Source organism: Heloderma suspectum, chromosome 6, assembly GCF_057233095.1.
Source record: "Heloderma suspectum isolate Gila_16-S chromosome 6, 16-S_ref, whole genome shotgun sequence".
NCBI lineage: Eukaryota > Metazoa > Chordata > Lepidosauria > Squamata > Helodermatidae > Heloderma > Heloderma suspectum.
Window position 1 is genome coordinate 83,655,019 of NC_139463.1, and position 16,516 is coordinate 83,671,534.

The 16,516-nt window shown below is 45.1% G+C and overlaps 1 protein-coding gene across 1 annotated transcript; it reads right to left on the reverse strand.

The window, feature by feature from the left end:
• Positions 1–12,185: 12,185 nt before the first annotated feature.
• LOC146341578 (olfactory receptor 14A16-like) lies at positions 12,186–13,133 on the reverse strand. The gene has a single exon (XM_084807548.1). It carries the CDS (start codon positions 13,131–13,133, stop codon positions 12,186–12,188), a length of 948 nt encoding a protein of 315 aa, XP_084663674.1.
• Between the last annotated feature and the right edge of the window lie 3,383 nt (positions 13,134–16,516).

A 16,516-nucleotide genomic window follows, 5' to 3' on the forward strand; every position in this document is an offset into this window, starting at 1 on the left:
TCTGTGGGCCATAGAATGTTTTGGATCTGCCCCTTTAAGGACAGGGAGAAAGAGAGAAAGCAAGAGAGAGAGAGAGGCAGAGAGAGAGAGAGAGAGAGAGAGAGAGAGAGAAAGCGAGAGAGATCCCCCAACTGCCCTTCTTGATATGCAATGCGCTCTATGTGGTGCGCCCTTGAGGCTGGTCCAGAAGCTGGATGTAGTGCAGAATGTAGCAGCTTGACTGTTGTCGGGATCTGCCCCTTTTCAACATGTAGCTCCTTTGCTGAGGGAACTGTACTGCCTCTTTGCTACCAGGCCAGGTTTAAGGTTTTAGTACTAGTGTACAAAGCCCTAAACAGCTTGGGAGCAGGATACATGAGAGAGCACCTTCTTCTTTACCAACCTGCCCAATCACTGAGGTCACCAGAGGGCATGTCCCTGGTGGTTCCACATGGACCCATGGCCATCTGGAGCCACCAGGAAAAGAGCTTCAGTGTTGTCCTCCCCTTCCTGTGGAACTCCCTGCTTTTGAAGGTCAGGCAGGTGGCAACATTTTGTTCCTTCTGGAGCCTCCTGAAGATATAGTTATTTCAGGAAGCCTTCCTTGAGTGACCAGCCACAGTTTATTAACAGAACTTGTTTCTTTTAAAGTGTTTTAATTGTTTTAATATGATGTTTTATTCTTTTATCTTGTTGTTCACCACTCCAAAATCTTTGATGTGGAGTGGTATATAAATATTGTAAATAAAAAATAATATGTATATATTCTGAGGAGGTCCTGCTCCTGATTATCTCCCAGAAAAAAAACACCTCTACAGGGTATAGGACCTTCTTTATGGAGGCCCCGGTGCTTTGGAACTTTCTCCCAAGACAGGTTTGTTCACTTCCTCCCTGCTATCTTTATATATATATATATATATATATATATATATATATATATTCCCTCAGAGAACCTGTGATTATTGATCCAGAGACATTGTTCTGTTTGTTGTGCTGGCTAAGAGCCAGTGCATTGGTCCACACCTTCTGACATAATGTGTGAGATGCAACTTATTTATCCACTAGCTTTCACCCTTTCTGAATGTTCAATGCAGTCCTTGGCTCCAAAAACAACAGCAACATCCCTTCTGAAAAGCATATATTTTTTAGAGAAAATACAGTTAGACATGATTTTTTTTAAGGAGAGAGAATATGTTTAAAAATACATATTTAATGTGAATTTTATACAGATCTTTTAAAAAATGCAGATTAATGTGGCAGAAACAAGATAAAATGAACACATTCAAAAGTGATATGGACAACCTATGGACCTATTTGTCTATCCCTGTACTCTCATTGTCACTTCTATATCACATAACAAGCAGAGTAAGATCCCTTTTGTAATACAATGAGGGTCAGATGCTTCATAAGGCAATACAGGACCAGGACAACGTGGGCCATCTTTGCTGGTCCTATGCACTTCATCTGCCCCACCCCATTGAAATTTGGGCCTGAAAGAGCAAGGGAGAGTGGGAGTGCATAGAGGATAAGTTATAACCAAGCACAATTTGTGACATTGCCCAGTAAAATGGGGGCATGTCAGTTAAGGCACCAGCCTTAGCTTCCAATTTTCTGGCTTTGTGGAGCTTGAGCCACCATAAGATATCCTTCACTCAGGTCTTAAACTGGCATTTTAAAAAAAAGAATCCAAATGGCTCTGTGTAAAACTAAAATGTAGGGATTTCAGAGAATTCCGCCATGGATCTCAGTGAGGCTGAATGCCAGTGCATTCAGCCCCCTGAAATTCATGGCAGAATGAAGCCCCCCCGCCCCCCGCCCCGCGAAATGGGCCTCGAACGGAGCACCTATCTTCTGCCATCTGTGCTGCATTGCCAATAGGGATGTACGAAAGTCACTTACCTGATCCCGAAGCTTGATTCGCGGTGGGGGGGAGGCGCTCCGTCCCTCCCCCCCAAATTCTGGCCGGGGGGGAGGCACCCCGTCCCTCCAGCTGTGAAACCTCCTCTCCTGCCGGGACACAAATGGCGGCCGCCATAGCCACCGCCATTTGCGTCCCTGCAGTCAGCCGTGATAGGCTACGTAAAAATTTACATAGCCTATCATGGCTGACTTAAAAAAAAAAAAGCGTGTACACAAATGACGGCACCCATGGGTGCCACCATTTGCGTTCCTTATTTTGGCACGTGTAGTCTACGTAAACATTTATGTAGACTATGGCGAAAATAAGGGGAACACTATTTGCCCATGGGCGCTGCCATTTGCGTACGCGCTTTTTTTTTCCCAAAGTCAGCCATGATAGGCTACGTAAATCTTTACATAGCCTATCACGTTTGTTTGTTTGTTTGTTTTACTTGGAAATGGTGGCGGCGGCAGCCAGTCAGAAGACCGGCCACTGCCCCGCCGCCGCTCCGCCGCTGCCCGCCGCCGGAACCGCCGCCGCCAGGGACATTCGAACAAGGTAAGTCCCATCCCGGGGGGGGGGGCGGGGGGGCAGACCGTTTCTCCACCAATTTTGGGGGGCCGAATGCACTGGCATTCGGCCTCCCCGAGATTCGTGGAGAAATTCTCTGACATCCCTAAAATTTGCGAATGGCGGCGGCGTCTGCGGCCGCCATTTGCTTCTTCCAAATAGCCGTGATAGGCTACGTAAGTATTTACGTAGCCTATCATGGCTAATACAGGGATGCCATTTGCAACCCTGCGGAAGCCGTGATAGGCTACTTAAGTATTTACGTAGCCTATCACGTTCACGGCAACAACAACAAAAAGACAGCGAACACAAATGGAGGCAGCTACGATGGCCACCATTTGCGTTCCCTTTTTTTGGCCGTATGATAAGCTACGTAAATATTTACGTAGCCTATTATGACAAAAGAGAGGGGAGCAAATTGCGTAGTGGCTGCCATTTGCATTTCCTTTTTTTTTTTGCTGTAATAGGTTATGTAAATATTTACATAGCCTATCATGGGGGGAGGGGGAAAGGGAATGCAAATGGTGGCCACCGTAGCCACCACCATTTGCGTCCCTGTGCAGGCTGCCCAGCGGCTGGATGTCCAGCTGTGGGCGGCCCCAGCTGGCGGCTCCGCAGAATCTCCATGGAGCAGAGCTGGCCGGAGAGAATTTTGGGGGGAGGGAAGGAGCGCCTCCCCCCCACCACGAATGTCACCCTTCAAAAAGGTAAGTGACTTTCATACATCCCTAGTAAAATGTTAAAAGAGCAGTTTAGATGATATATGGTGATCCTTAAGATCTTTTCTGAGCACAAGTCTCAATGAAGCTAGACCACGGAGGCTAAATATGACTGGACCACTTTCAGTTGGGCTAGATGTCCCTATCTGTATCCCAGCCCAGATTTCTGATAGAATATAGAACCAATGTCAATAAGTAGATAACTTAGTGGTTGTTGGAAATTGTATCCCTCAGGACTACAACTCAAAGCATGGTACCCCTCTATCTCTGTGTGTGTACATGTGTGTGTACATACTCAGATTTCTCCAGTAATTCCTGAGCATCAGATCATAGGTGACATGAGATCAGTGGGGGTGCTCTGACTCTCCAGATCAGTTTCAATGGGGTCTGATGTCCCTGTCTTTATCCCTGCCCAATTTTCAAGCCAGAAACCTTAGTGGATGACTTACACCAGGCGATAGGCAAGTGTGGCCCTTTTCATTCTACTAAATGGCCCAATGTTGGTCAATACTTTTGGAAATTGTAACCCTCTGGGCTACCTCTCAGGCATCTGTTCTGGGAGGCACCAAATTACTCCAGTAATTCTTGAGCAGCATATTATAGATGATGCCAGGGGATCATTCTTCAACACTGCGCCACTGGTCTAAGCAGTGCAACAGGGTTTTTCTTGTTGTCTCCCACACCCTTCAGAATCTACGTGTAACTACTTGGTGAAGTCATCCAGAGATTTGGGCTGAAGTGTCATCACTATGCTGATGATACTGAGCTCTTTCCTCTAGGGAAGTGGTGGCAACAGTCTTCAATCTCTCACTGGCTGTGGGAGAACAAACTGAAATGAAGTCTAGATAAGATGAGAGTATTGTTGATTGGGTAACCAAGGGATTGGTTCACAGAATCCATTAATTTAAGCTTCACTTTCTCTTAAGATGAACGGTCAGAATTTGTGAGGGCTCTTTGATTTGGTGCTGACTTTGCTGTTCAGGGAGTGGCAGAACATTTTAGCACCTTATGCTGCTATGCCAGCTGTGCCCTTCCTTGGAGAAGAGAGAGAGGCCATGGCAATTCACACATGAATAAACCTTTAGACTGAACTATTGTAACTCATGGGGCTGCCTTTAAAAAACATCCAGAAACTTATGTTTGTCTAAAGTTCCACCACCAAAGTGTTGCCTAGGACATTACTTTGAGCCTGTTTAATCATTCATGACCATCTATATATTGCTCCCATATGTTCCTTCTTGTGCATTTTGATTAGGGATTAGGGTATGTCAGAGAATTCTGTGACGGATCTCGGTGAGGCCGAATGCCAGTGCATTTGGCCCCCCGAAACCCATTGCGGAACAAAGCCCCTGCCCCCCCAACCCACAAAAGGCGTGCGGGACGAAGTGCCCGCTGCCCCCACCCTACGAAAGGCGCGCGAAATGGAGCACTTACCTGCTCCCGTCCGTGCTGTTGTGCGAATGGCAGCCGTCCTGCGGCCGCCATTCACTTCCTCCTCCAGCCGTGATAGGCTACGTAAATACTTACGTAGCCTATCATGGCTAATGCAGGGACACCATTTGCGTACGCTGGGTTTTTTTCCCCCTGCCATGATAAGCTATGTAAATATTTACGTAGCCTATCACAGCTCACTGCAGGGATGCAAATGACAGCGGCTATGACAGCTGCCATTTGCATCCCTGCAGGGCTGCCTAGTGGCCGGATGTCCGGCTGTGGGCGGCTGGAACCAGCCGGTGGTTCTGTGGCTTGGCTGCGGAGCAGAGCCGGCCGGCCAGTATTCCGAAATTCAGGCCGGGGAGGAGGCTTCCCGCCTCGCCCGGCTGCGAACGCGAAAGTTAAAACAAAAACAAAAACGCCCCCTGATAGGCTATGTGACGATTCACGTAGCCTATCACGGCTAGATCTGCAAAGTCAGCCATGATAGGCTACGTCAATCGTCATGTAGCCTATCACGGGTGACTTTGAAAAGAAAAGAAAAAAGCGCGTACGCTAATGGCGGCCCCCATAGGGAGCCGCCATTCGCGTTCCTTATTAGTCGCTGTAGTCTACGTAAATGTTTACGTAGACTACGGCAAAAATAAGGGCAACGCAAATAGCGTTGCCCTTATTTTCGCCGTAGTCTACGTAAATCTTTACGTAGACTACAACGACCAAATACGGAACGGGAATGGCGGCTCCCTATGGGGGCCGCCATTATCCATACACACTTTTTTTTTTTTAAAGTCACCCATGATAGGCTACATGACGATTGATGTAGCTTATCACGGCTGACTTTGCAAATCTAGCCATGATAGACTACGTGAATCGTCACGTAGCCTATCAGGGGGCGTTTTTTTTTCTTTTATTGCAATGGTGGCGGCGGCAGCCGGTCGAAAGACCGGCTGCCACTCCCGCCCCGCTCGAACACCCGCCGAACCGCCTGCCGGACCTGCTGCTGGGAGGGACATTCAGCGAAGGTAAGTCCCGTCCCGGGGGGGGTGCGGGGTGCGGGGGGGGTTCGGAGGATTTCTCCCCAAAACTTGTTCGGGGGGCCGAACACGTTGGCGCTCGGCCCCCCGAAGTTTCGGGGAGAAATTCTCCGCCAACCCTAAGAAAGCCCACAGACTCCGCACGTCCTGTGGAGGGCCCTCTGCAGTAGATTCTGCAGGTCAGATTCTTAGAAATCTTAGCTCATTTTAATCCATCTCAAATTTCTCCAGGATCCCTAATTCTAATCAATATCAGAGATGCTTCTCAGGGTTCCTTCGGCACTGAAATGTGGTGGTGAATGCCAGTGGCAGGGCTTTTTCAGTGGTGGCACATTTTCTGTAGCAGTCTTCCCCAACCTGGTGCTTTCCAAAAGTGTTTGAGTGCATCAAAAAGTGTAAAACAATCCCCACATTTCTAGTACTAGTTCAAGGAAAAGGGAGCCTTTGGCCTTTCAGAAGTTGTTGGACTTGAACTACCATCAGCCCCATGTCATGTATAACCTCCCCAATCAATATATGGCCCTTTAGGGAGGCCTTTGTGGGAGAATTATTAGACTCTGTTTCTGCTGCTCCATTGAAGTTAGATGCCTATTCTCTGTTGGCAAAGGTGTGCCTCACCACATAAGTCACTTGGGTCTCTAATGACAATGGTGAATTCAGGAATATCCCCAAATTATGTATCTGTTCTTTCTAAGGGAATACAACCCCCATGTAGAACAAGTGAATGACCTAATTCCCACAACTGGGAATCATCTGCCATTACAGTCTCCACCTTTTCTCGGTTCCGTCTTAGTTGGTTGACCTTCATCCAGCCCATCATCACTGCATCCAGGCACTGGTTCAGAATGTATACAGCCTCTCGCAAGTCAGATGACACAGAGAAATGGAGCTGCATGTCACCAGCATACTGAAGATACGTTGCCCCAAATCTCCTAAGGATGTACCTTCATGAAATCACATTCAATAATCATTCTAATTTTAAACCAAACTATTAATATGTAAGAAAATGGGGGGGGGGGTCTTAGACCAGTAGCAGATTAATTTGCATGAAATCAGTTCCAAGGAATTGGAACTGATTTCATGACAGCCCCTACTGCCTCTAAAAATGCTACATAGACAGTCAGGACACCCTTATTGAATGGTGTGAGCTGAATTGTGGGGAGAGGGGGGATCCCCAAAGATCAGGCCAAGTATCTTTCCATGAGAGAAGCCCTTCCTCTTGTGGAAGGTCCCTTTCTCTTGCAGAAGGAAGATTCTGGATCCAACCATAGAAGATTACATATTTCAGTCAGATTATGTATTTTGATGCTTTCCCCTACATTCATACTACCGATTTTTTGATGGCTAGAGCAAAGATGGACATCAGAAGTCATTTTGATGTTTCACAAGCAAGGTTTTAATGATAATTGGCCTAATCTATTGATAATTAAGTCCCATTAAAAGCTAATCTGATTTATGCTGCAATCCTATACTCACTTACTTGAGAGGAAGTCCCATTGGACTCAATGGGGCTTACTTCTGAGTAGCTCCATATAGGATTGTGCTTAGCTTTGGTTGGATCATGCCATTTAAAATTATCAAAGGCTGATCTAAAATACCACACACACACATACACACACACATCATTGTCACCCTGTTCCCAGGCTGGGAACAGCAGCTCCTTTTTTATCGTTTCAAGAATTGCTGCAAGTGGATCAAAGTATTTGATCCATCAGGAGTGATGACAGTACTACCTGCTCTATCTGGGCACCATGTGTTTTTTGGGGTTTTTTTCATTTGTCCCTAAGCATGATGAGGCACAACCCCCAGGAGTATTCCTGAGAAAGGAACAATGCAATCGTAACTCAAGCCGTTTTGAAGTGGTCTAAGAACAGCCTACAAAGAAGTACCAGAATCCTTAGCTACAATTCCACAGAGATTAAAGCACACTTAAGACCACTGATGTCAGTGGCCTTATGTAAACATAACACTGTGGTGGATGGTGTCTCTAATGTTTACATAAATTAAAACAAACAGCCTTTCAGCAGAATCCTCTGGGAATCTGCCTCAGAAAGCAATGAAACTGGAATTGCCTGCTGTGTGTTTTACGATGAAGGGGAAATATGTTTGTGCTTCAAATATGTTAACTTCAAAGGAATTAACACTGATGATGGGGATATATAAGAAATTTGTTTTGGTTCACAAATCACTCAAAAATGCCCCATTCACCATTGGGAACAGAAACAGGAGGACATTTTCTCCAAAGATATTCACAAATTCTCGAACTTGCATTCGTGTTGCAAAATGTGTACTTGAAAAGTGCATAACTTTCTCAACATATGGAACTTCCTCAAAATGTTCACATCTTGAAAAATGCACAGCTTTCTCAAAATGTGCAAATTTTGAACATGCACAACTTTCTCAAAATGAGCAACTTTTTAGTCACCCACACTTTAGTCTGTGGGGGGAAATTTGCACACATTTGGAACTTCGTGCAAATTTTGGGAATTGTTTGTACAGTTTCTATGGTTGATAGGTATTCATTTTGCACAATTTTCCCAGTCATGTAAAATGAACTGTGATCACAATTATGACAGCACAGCAAAGAGAGATGACCAGTGAGATGATGTTCAGAGAATTTTGGTGTGCTCAAACATCGCTTGTTCACCTGTCCTTAACTTGGGATGGATCTAGCCCTTTAACAGCTTCCTTTAAAATTATGCTTTTCAATAAACCCTATTAATTCATTAGAATATGTAACAATACACTTTGCTATTTTTTCCTATTTATCCACCCACTGACATCTCCACACATCCTCTGCATTTCCACAATTATGTGAATTCATGCTAACCTGTCCAGATCTCTGGACCATGAACAACAGACTTTCTCACCAGGGAAGCCCACTCCCTCCAATGTTTTTTTGTCTGCCCATTAGCCCTTGGGGGCAATGCAGAGACCCCACTCCCATCAGCAGGGTAGTCTCAGCAGTGGCAATGCAGTTGTGGTCAAGAGAGGACACCAACAGTTATTTATTAAGTCCTCCCCTCCTCAACTAGGTCCCAGGGTGAAGCTACTTCAAAGGGGAAAGCAGGGTCAAGGAAGACCAGAAAATAGCAAAAGCACAGCAGGATTGAACGAGGTGCCCTCTGGGGATCACCAGCACTTTCCTGGCCATTCTGCCCCTTGCTGCTGCCATCCTGCTGAGTTAAAATGTTAAAGGAGCAGTTTAGATTATGTACTGTGATTTATTTTAGATCTTTTCTGAGCACAAGTCTTAATGAAACTAGACCAGGGAAGCTCAATATGACTGGATCAATATAGGTTGGGCTAGATGTCCCTGACTGTATCCCAGCCCAGATTTCTGATAGAAACTACTACCTTGGTTAGTAGATGACTTAGTGGGTGTTGGAAATTGTATCCATCAGGGCTATCTCTGAAGGTATGGTTCCTCCCTAATCTGTGTGGTACCATACTCAAATTGTTTGAGTAATTCCTGAGCATCACATCATAGGTCACATTAGATCAGTGGGGATAGATATGACTCTCCAAATCAACTTTGATGGGGCGTGAAGTCCCTGTCTTTATTCCAGCCCAGTTTTCAAGCTGAAAACCTTAGTGGATGACTTACACCAGGAGACAAGTAAGCGTGGCCCAGTTCATTCTTCTAAATGGCCCAGTGTTGGTCAATACTTTGGGAAATTGTAACCTTTGGGCTACCTCTCAGGCATCTATTCTGGGAGGAACCAAATTACTCCAGTAATTCCTGAGCAGCATATCATAGATAATGATGGGGATCATTATTCAACACTGTGCCATTGGTCTATGCAGTCCAAGAAGGTTCTATTTGGTCTCTCCAACACTTTTCAGTATCTACATGAAACTATTTGGTGAAGTCATCCCGGGATTTGGGCTGACGTGTCATCGCTATGCTGACGATACTCAGCTCTGTCTAGGGAAGTGGTGGAAACAGGTTTCAATCTTCCACTGGCTGTGTGAGAGCAAACTGATGCTACACACACAATACATTCACAGGTAATTGTATCATACATGAGAGCAAGGCCTAGCTTCTCAGGATGTACGAAAGTCACTTAGCTTGAATGAAATTTCATTCGCGGTGGGGGGGGAGGCTATTTGCAACTTATTTTCTACGCTATTTGCGTTCCCCTGATTTTCGCCGTAGTCTACGTAAATGTTTACATAGACTAGACGTGCCAAAATAAGGAACGCAGTGGCGGCGCCCATGGGCGCCGCCATTTGCGTACGCGCATTTTTTTGTTTTTACTCAGCTGTGATAGGCTACATAAACATTTACGTAGCCTATCACGGCTGACTGCAGGGACGCAAACGGCGGCGGCTACAGCCGCCGCCATTTGCAGCCCGGCTGGCCAGGATTCTGGGGTGGAGGGACGGAGCGCTTCCCCCCCGGCCAGAATTTCAGGGGGAGGGACAGAGCACCTCCCCCCCACCACGAATGAAATTTCGTTCAAGGTAAGTAACTTTCAACTTACCTTGAAACTTTTTTTTCGTTCAAGGTAAGTGACATAAATGTTTATGTAGACTAGACGTGCCAAAATAAGGAATGCAAATGCATACGTACAGTTTTCATACGCGCAGTTTGTTTGTTTGTTTTTTACTCAGCCGTGATAGGCTACGTAAACATTTACGTAGCGTATCACAGTATTTTTTAAAAATCTAGCCGTGATAGGCTACGTAAATCTTTAAATAGCCTATCATGTTTTGTGTGTGTGTGTGTGTGTGTGTGTGTGTGTGTGTGTGTGTTTTACTGGTGGTGGTGGTAGCCAGTCGGAAGACTGGCCGCCACAGCTGCCGCCGAACCGCCGCCGCAGCCACGGCCGCCTGAAGGATTCAGAGTTCAGATTTGTCTGGATTTGTCAAATCCAGACAAATCCAGACAAATCCAGACAAATTGCTAAGCACTCAAATCCATAGAGTGAAGCACTCAAAGCCCTGATTCTTGTTGGATAAATCTGTCAGTTTTAATTTCCCCACATTCCTGGCTGTTGTTGTTTTCTAATCTCAAGTTCTTGTTGTCCTGAATATGGAGAATATTGTGATTTTGGTAAATTCTTACCAAAACCAAACTAAAATGGAATTCTCACCCATCCCAATGATTTCCTGTCTAATACTCATTGTACTGAGTTATATATCATTTGTTACTGAACTTATGGCCTTAGTTTGTACTGTGTGTGTGTGTGTGTGTGTGTTTATAAATGTATCTTAACTTCTGACAATATTGGTATGGTGGCCAGTCACACAGCATTCCAGATCTATCGAAGGTTCAGATCACCATACAATATTCAAATCTTATAAAATGTATTTCAGGAGGCCCAAGCAGCTTGCAAATGGGCTAGAGATAGAAGCAGCAGGCTAGCACATCAGCATCAGCATCATAATCATCATCCAATAGGGGTGGGTGGATCACTTACCTGGCTCTGTTCTGGGGATCCGCGGTGGGGGGAGGCGATCCATCCCTCCCCCCAGAATCCTCCCCAGCCGGCTCTGCTCCACGGAGAGTCTGCGGAGCTGCCGGCCAGGGCCACCCACAGCCAGACCTCTGACTGCTGCTGGGCCATGGGTGGCTGCGAGTCTGTGGAGGATTTTTCCGCCATCCCTAAGTGAACCTCTAGCAAGGGTGTGCAGGATTGTAGCCTAAGTATTTGTAACAAAGCATGCATATTCTTATGCAAAGGTACACTTGTCTCACTCCTTTTCCTTAGCTTCTCCATCTTTATTTTCTTGTTTAAGTACTACATTTAGACTGTAAGACTCTCAGGACAGAGACCTGCCTTTCTTCCCCCCCCCCGGTGTGTGTACTTAATTAGTCTTTCAAATGCCACATAAGTGGATGCCACCAAATTAGAAAACATGTTTCAATATTCTCTGCCATAGTCCTTGTGGGGAAAGCCCCATTGTATTGGAGCTGCTGAAAGAATAGCAGTATTACAGCACACATTTCTGTTCTGTAACATTACAGAGGATGAAGCTCCCAGATTTTTATATGTGCACAGGCAGGGTGCCACAGACCCAACATGTTTCCAAGAAAACTATGCAATGCATTCTTAGAAGAGTTTCCCACTCCACTTCACCACTGAGAACCAAACACACGTTACTTTCCTTTTCCCTTTATTACTTACACGTACACACAGCAATCGGTTGTACAGGTATTAACTCTTACTCCCACCTTGGTTCCAATCTGGACTGGGGCTCCCATGCCTGCAACTGAGATTGCCAAGTAGTGATCCGGTAAAGCAAATGCAAGTGTGGGGAGCCCCATATGCACTGGCACCATGGGGGTGGTTGTGGTGGTGGATTACGCTCCCTACAAGCCACACTAGAGCCCCATGCTGTATTGAGCACACTGTGCTTTCAGCGCTGGAATAAAAAAGAGAAAAAAAGAGAGCTATTCCCAACATCTTTAAATTAATCACAGAATTCACTGTCGCAGAATAAGACTGGATAAAGTATCCTAGAAGAAGTATTGTCTGCTTTCGCTTTGATTATACTTCTATGCAGAATTCACTTTTTCAGAACAGGAATGGAGAAGGCATTTCAATAATGGTCCCTCAAGCACAATAGCTTTGACAGAGCATGTTTTATCTCCTTGTTCCTCATGCTGTAGATTACTGGATTCATCAAGGGTGGGACCATGGAATATATCATGGTAAATGCCAAATCCAGAAGTGAGGCGGTATTAGAGGTGGGCTTGAGGTAAGCAAAATATCCAGTGGATATAAATATGGAGACAACTGTGAGGTGGGGTAGGCAAGTTGAGAAAGCTTTTTGTCTTCCCTGAACAGAGGGTATTCTTAGCACTGCCATGAAGATGTGCACATAAGTCACAATAATGAAAATAAAGCAGCCTAATGAAATGATAACACTTAAAGAAAGAACTCCTAGTTCAATCAGGTACAAATCAGAGCAGGTAAGCGTAAGTAACTGTGGGATTTCACAGAAAAACTGATTGACAATGTTGGAGCAAAAGGGCGATGGAAAAGTGCTTCCAGTGTGTAACACTCCATAGAGAAAGCTGCTGACCCATACAGTAGTAACAGTCTGAATGCAGAGCTGCTTATTCATCAATATCTCATATTGTAATGGCTTGCAAATGGCAACATAGCGATCGTATGCCATGACTGTGAGAAGAGAGAAATCAGATGCTGTAAAGAAAAGAAAAAAGAAGACTTGAGCAACACAGCCAGAATAAGAAATGTGTCTGGTGTTTAAGAGTGAGTTGGTCATGGATTTGGGGAAAATGACTGAAACTTGTCCCACATCCTGTATGGCCAGGTTCATCAGAAAGAAGTACATAGGGGTGGACAGGCAGTGGTCAGAGGCTATTGCAGAGATGATGAGCAGATTTCCTGCAACTGCTGCCAGGTAATAAACAAGGAATCCAATGAAGTGCAGAATTTGCAGTTCTTTAACCTCTGAGAATTCCAGGAGTAGAAACCCTGGCAGAGAGGATTCATTCATTAGATTTTGCTCCTTAAGATGCATGTTTCCTGTGGAAAGGAGCAAAGTGACTGTTACACTGAAGGCTTAAAATTGCATCACATTATGCTATGATCTTCTGACAAAGCAGTGGTAGTAATAGTATTTGTGAGAAAGTTTTCATTTGAAATGTATGTATGTATGGATAAATTTTACACAAAAATCACAAAAGGTCATGTGTCTATGTGGAATTTGCAAATACTACAGATAGATAGATAGACAGACAGACAGACAGACAGACAGACAGAAAGATTATTTGTAGTTTATCATTTGAAAGCAGATAGGTAGATAATTTGTAGATTAGATAGATAGATAGATAGATAGATAGATAGATAGATAGATAGATAGATAGAATAATAGACTGACAGATATATCATTTGATAGATGTTAGATAGATAGATAGACAGACTTATCATTTGATAGATGATAGATAGATAGATAGATAGATAGATAGATAGATAGATAGATCGATAGATCATTTGTAATTTATCATTTGAAAGCAGCGGAGAGAAAAATGAGGGAGAAAACAATGGGCTTGCAAAACGCAATTAAAATTTCATAGTGGGACTTAGGTTTCTAATTAGCTTTTCACAGGAGGGGTGTGTGATGTGTTAACCCCTTTTTGTTAAATCCTTTTTGCTACCACAATGGATCCTCGCATGGTCATCCATTTTTGCCCCACAATTCCTCTGCAGTAACAAAAAATACTTTATGAAAAGAGGGGAAGATGCCTCTACTATTGAATCTGGTCTGCATGTTCCCCCTGACATTTAAATAGATGTGTACATGTAACCATATTAAGATAGGCATATTTCAAATTCTGCCAAGTAGTGAGGGGGGAATTTACTACTTATTTCTTACAATCAAGGAGAAAGTTTTAAGACAAGGAAATGGCCACATATTGGTCCTAAGGGAACTATTAGAAATGAAAAGCCAAAAGAGAGAAAGCAATGAAAAACAAGGGAAACTGAACACAGTAAAAAAAAAAAAAAAAGTAATTCTGACTGACAGACAAAATATGTAACTGGGTGAGCAAGGCAAAATTTCAAATTCTATGTGATATAAAGACCACTGGTTTAAAAGCAAAAGAAGGGTATTTGCAAATTTTCTGGCTCAGTAATGTGATATCAAAGCAGCAGAATTACTATTAGTGGATCAGTCCATCATGTCAAAGAACCTTAACTAGGAATGTGGAAATCACTTTTCCCTCCTGCATCTATGAGAAATTGGAATAATCTTATCAAAATAGTGCAGGCTTCCTTTAAACATATTCCCCCTAAATTTCTTTATTTGTCTTACCTGAGGAGGAATCTAGAGATAAACACCAAATTCGGTTAAAATCAAATTTCAGGGGCAGCTCTTGGGGCGGACAGTGGAACTACTTCAGAGATTACTCAACAGATTGCATTCACCTGGATCATATTCAGTTTGCATATTTGCTTTCCCTTCACATCTTTGTGTGGCATTTCAGACAATATTCCAGAATCCAGGCATACAACAAGTATGAAGTGAAGTACTCTGATTTAGGCCAGGAACATCTACCTAGAGAGAATTCTAGGCAAGAGTGACTATATGGGAAAGAGAAAGTATTAGTAGGAGAGAAGGAGGGAAGGTACATTACCATTTTTCACTGAGAGAATAATTGGAGAAATCCTGAAATGACAATAACAGTTTTAAGTAGCATACTATTTTTTCTTCACAGATCATTCAACATCAGATGCACTTTCTGCTTCAGTGATGTTAGGTGACTCTGTATCTGTGCCATGATAAACACTGCTTTATAAAAGTCCTCCTACTCTTGGAGGTATGATGCCACTGAGATCTTGCCAATGCAGGGAGGAGTTTTCTTAATATCCCTGTCATGTTCCTAGAGATTTGTTCTCACAGGAGACCAACAGATCTCAGCAGTAGCCATGTACAACAAAACAAGTTAACTTCTGACCAGTCCTTTTTGCTAATAGGATTAGGAAGGACTGACAGTGTTAGAGCACTTGAGAATGACAGAACATGGAGAGAGCTAATTCTAGGGATGTCAGAGAATTTCTCCACGAATCTCCGGGAGGCCGAATGGTGGTGGCGGCTCCCGGCGGCGGTTCGGTGGCGGTTCGGCGGCGACGGCTGGTCTTCTGACCAGCCGCCGCCATTTCCAAGTAAAAAACAACAACAACAACAACAAACGTGATAGGCTACGTAAAGATTTACGTAGCCTATCACAGCTAGATTTTCAAAAAACACCGTGATAGGCTACGTAAATGTTTACGTAGCCTATCACAGCTTGACTTTGGGGGGGGGGGAAGCCCATGGGCGCCACCATTTGCGTTCCTTATTTGGGCATGTGTAGTCTACGTTGGGACTGCGGTGGCTTAGTGGTTAAGATGCTGAACTGCAGACTGGAAGGTTGGCAGGTCAGCAGTTCGAGACCCAAGTGCTGCGTGACGGAGTGAGCTCCCGTCTTCAGTCCCAGCTTCTGCCAACCTAGCAGTTCGAAAGCAAGTAATTGCAAGTAGATAAATAGGTACCACCTCGGCGGGAAAGGTAACAGCGTTCCGTGCACCTCGGTGTTCAGTCATGCCAGCCATATGACCACGGAAGCGTCTTCGGACAGCGCTGGCTCTTCGGCCGGAAATCCGGGTGTGGACGGCTCTGGCTTGGCTGGGCCGGGCCTGGCCAGCTGCTCCACAGAGCTGCCGCAGAGCACAGCCAGCCGTTTGAGGATTCTGGGTGGGGGGAGGAATGGAGCGCTTCCTCCACGGCCAGGATTCCAGGGCGAGGGACAGAATGCCTCCCCCGCACCATCAACATAATCTGTGAAAGGTAAGTCACTTTTGTACATCCCTACATTTGCAGCCACAGACCAGCAGTGGATGGAAGTCTGGCTGCAGACGGGCTCGGCCGGTGTGGATTCCAGTGAGGGAGCCAGCCAGGGAGGATTCCAGAGGGAGGGACAGATCACCTCCCCCCCCCACGGATGACCCAAACCAAATGGTGAGTGGGGTTCATTCACCCCTACATCCAAGGGACACCTGCCTCTTCCTGGACATTCTGCTCCTTGCTACACTATCTGCCCTTGCTGCTACTATCCTGCTTGTCAGTGTTGGATCGGAGCCCATAGAGCCCCAAAGCAGTTCTGATTCTGAGGAAGAGATAGAAACCGTGGGAGAGGAACCCACTCGCTCTTCAGAGGCACAGCTGGAGGGAGAGTACCTCCCTGCTCACATTCCTGACAGTGACAATGACCCTGGCAGGGAGAGGGAGGGACAACTGGAGCTTCTGGACATGAGGTGCTGGCACAGAGACAAGCGAGAGGGTGCGGGCACCGAGAGGAGGTGCTCAGCCCACTTGGCGCGATGATAACAGCTGCGCCCCAATGCCCCATGAGAAAGGGGTAG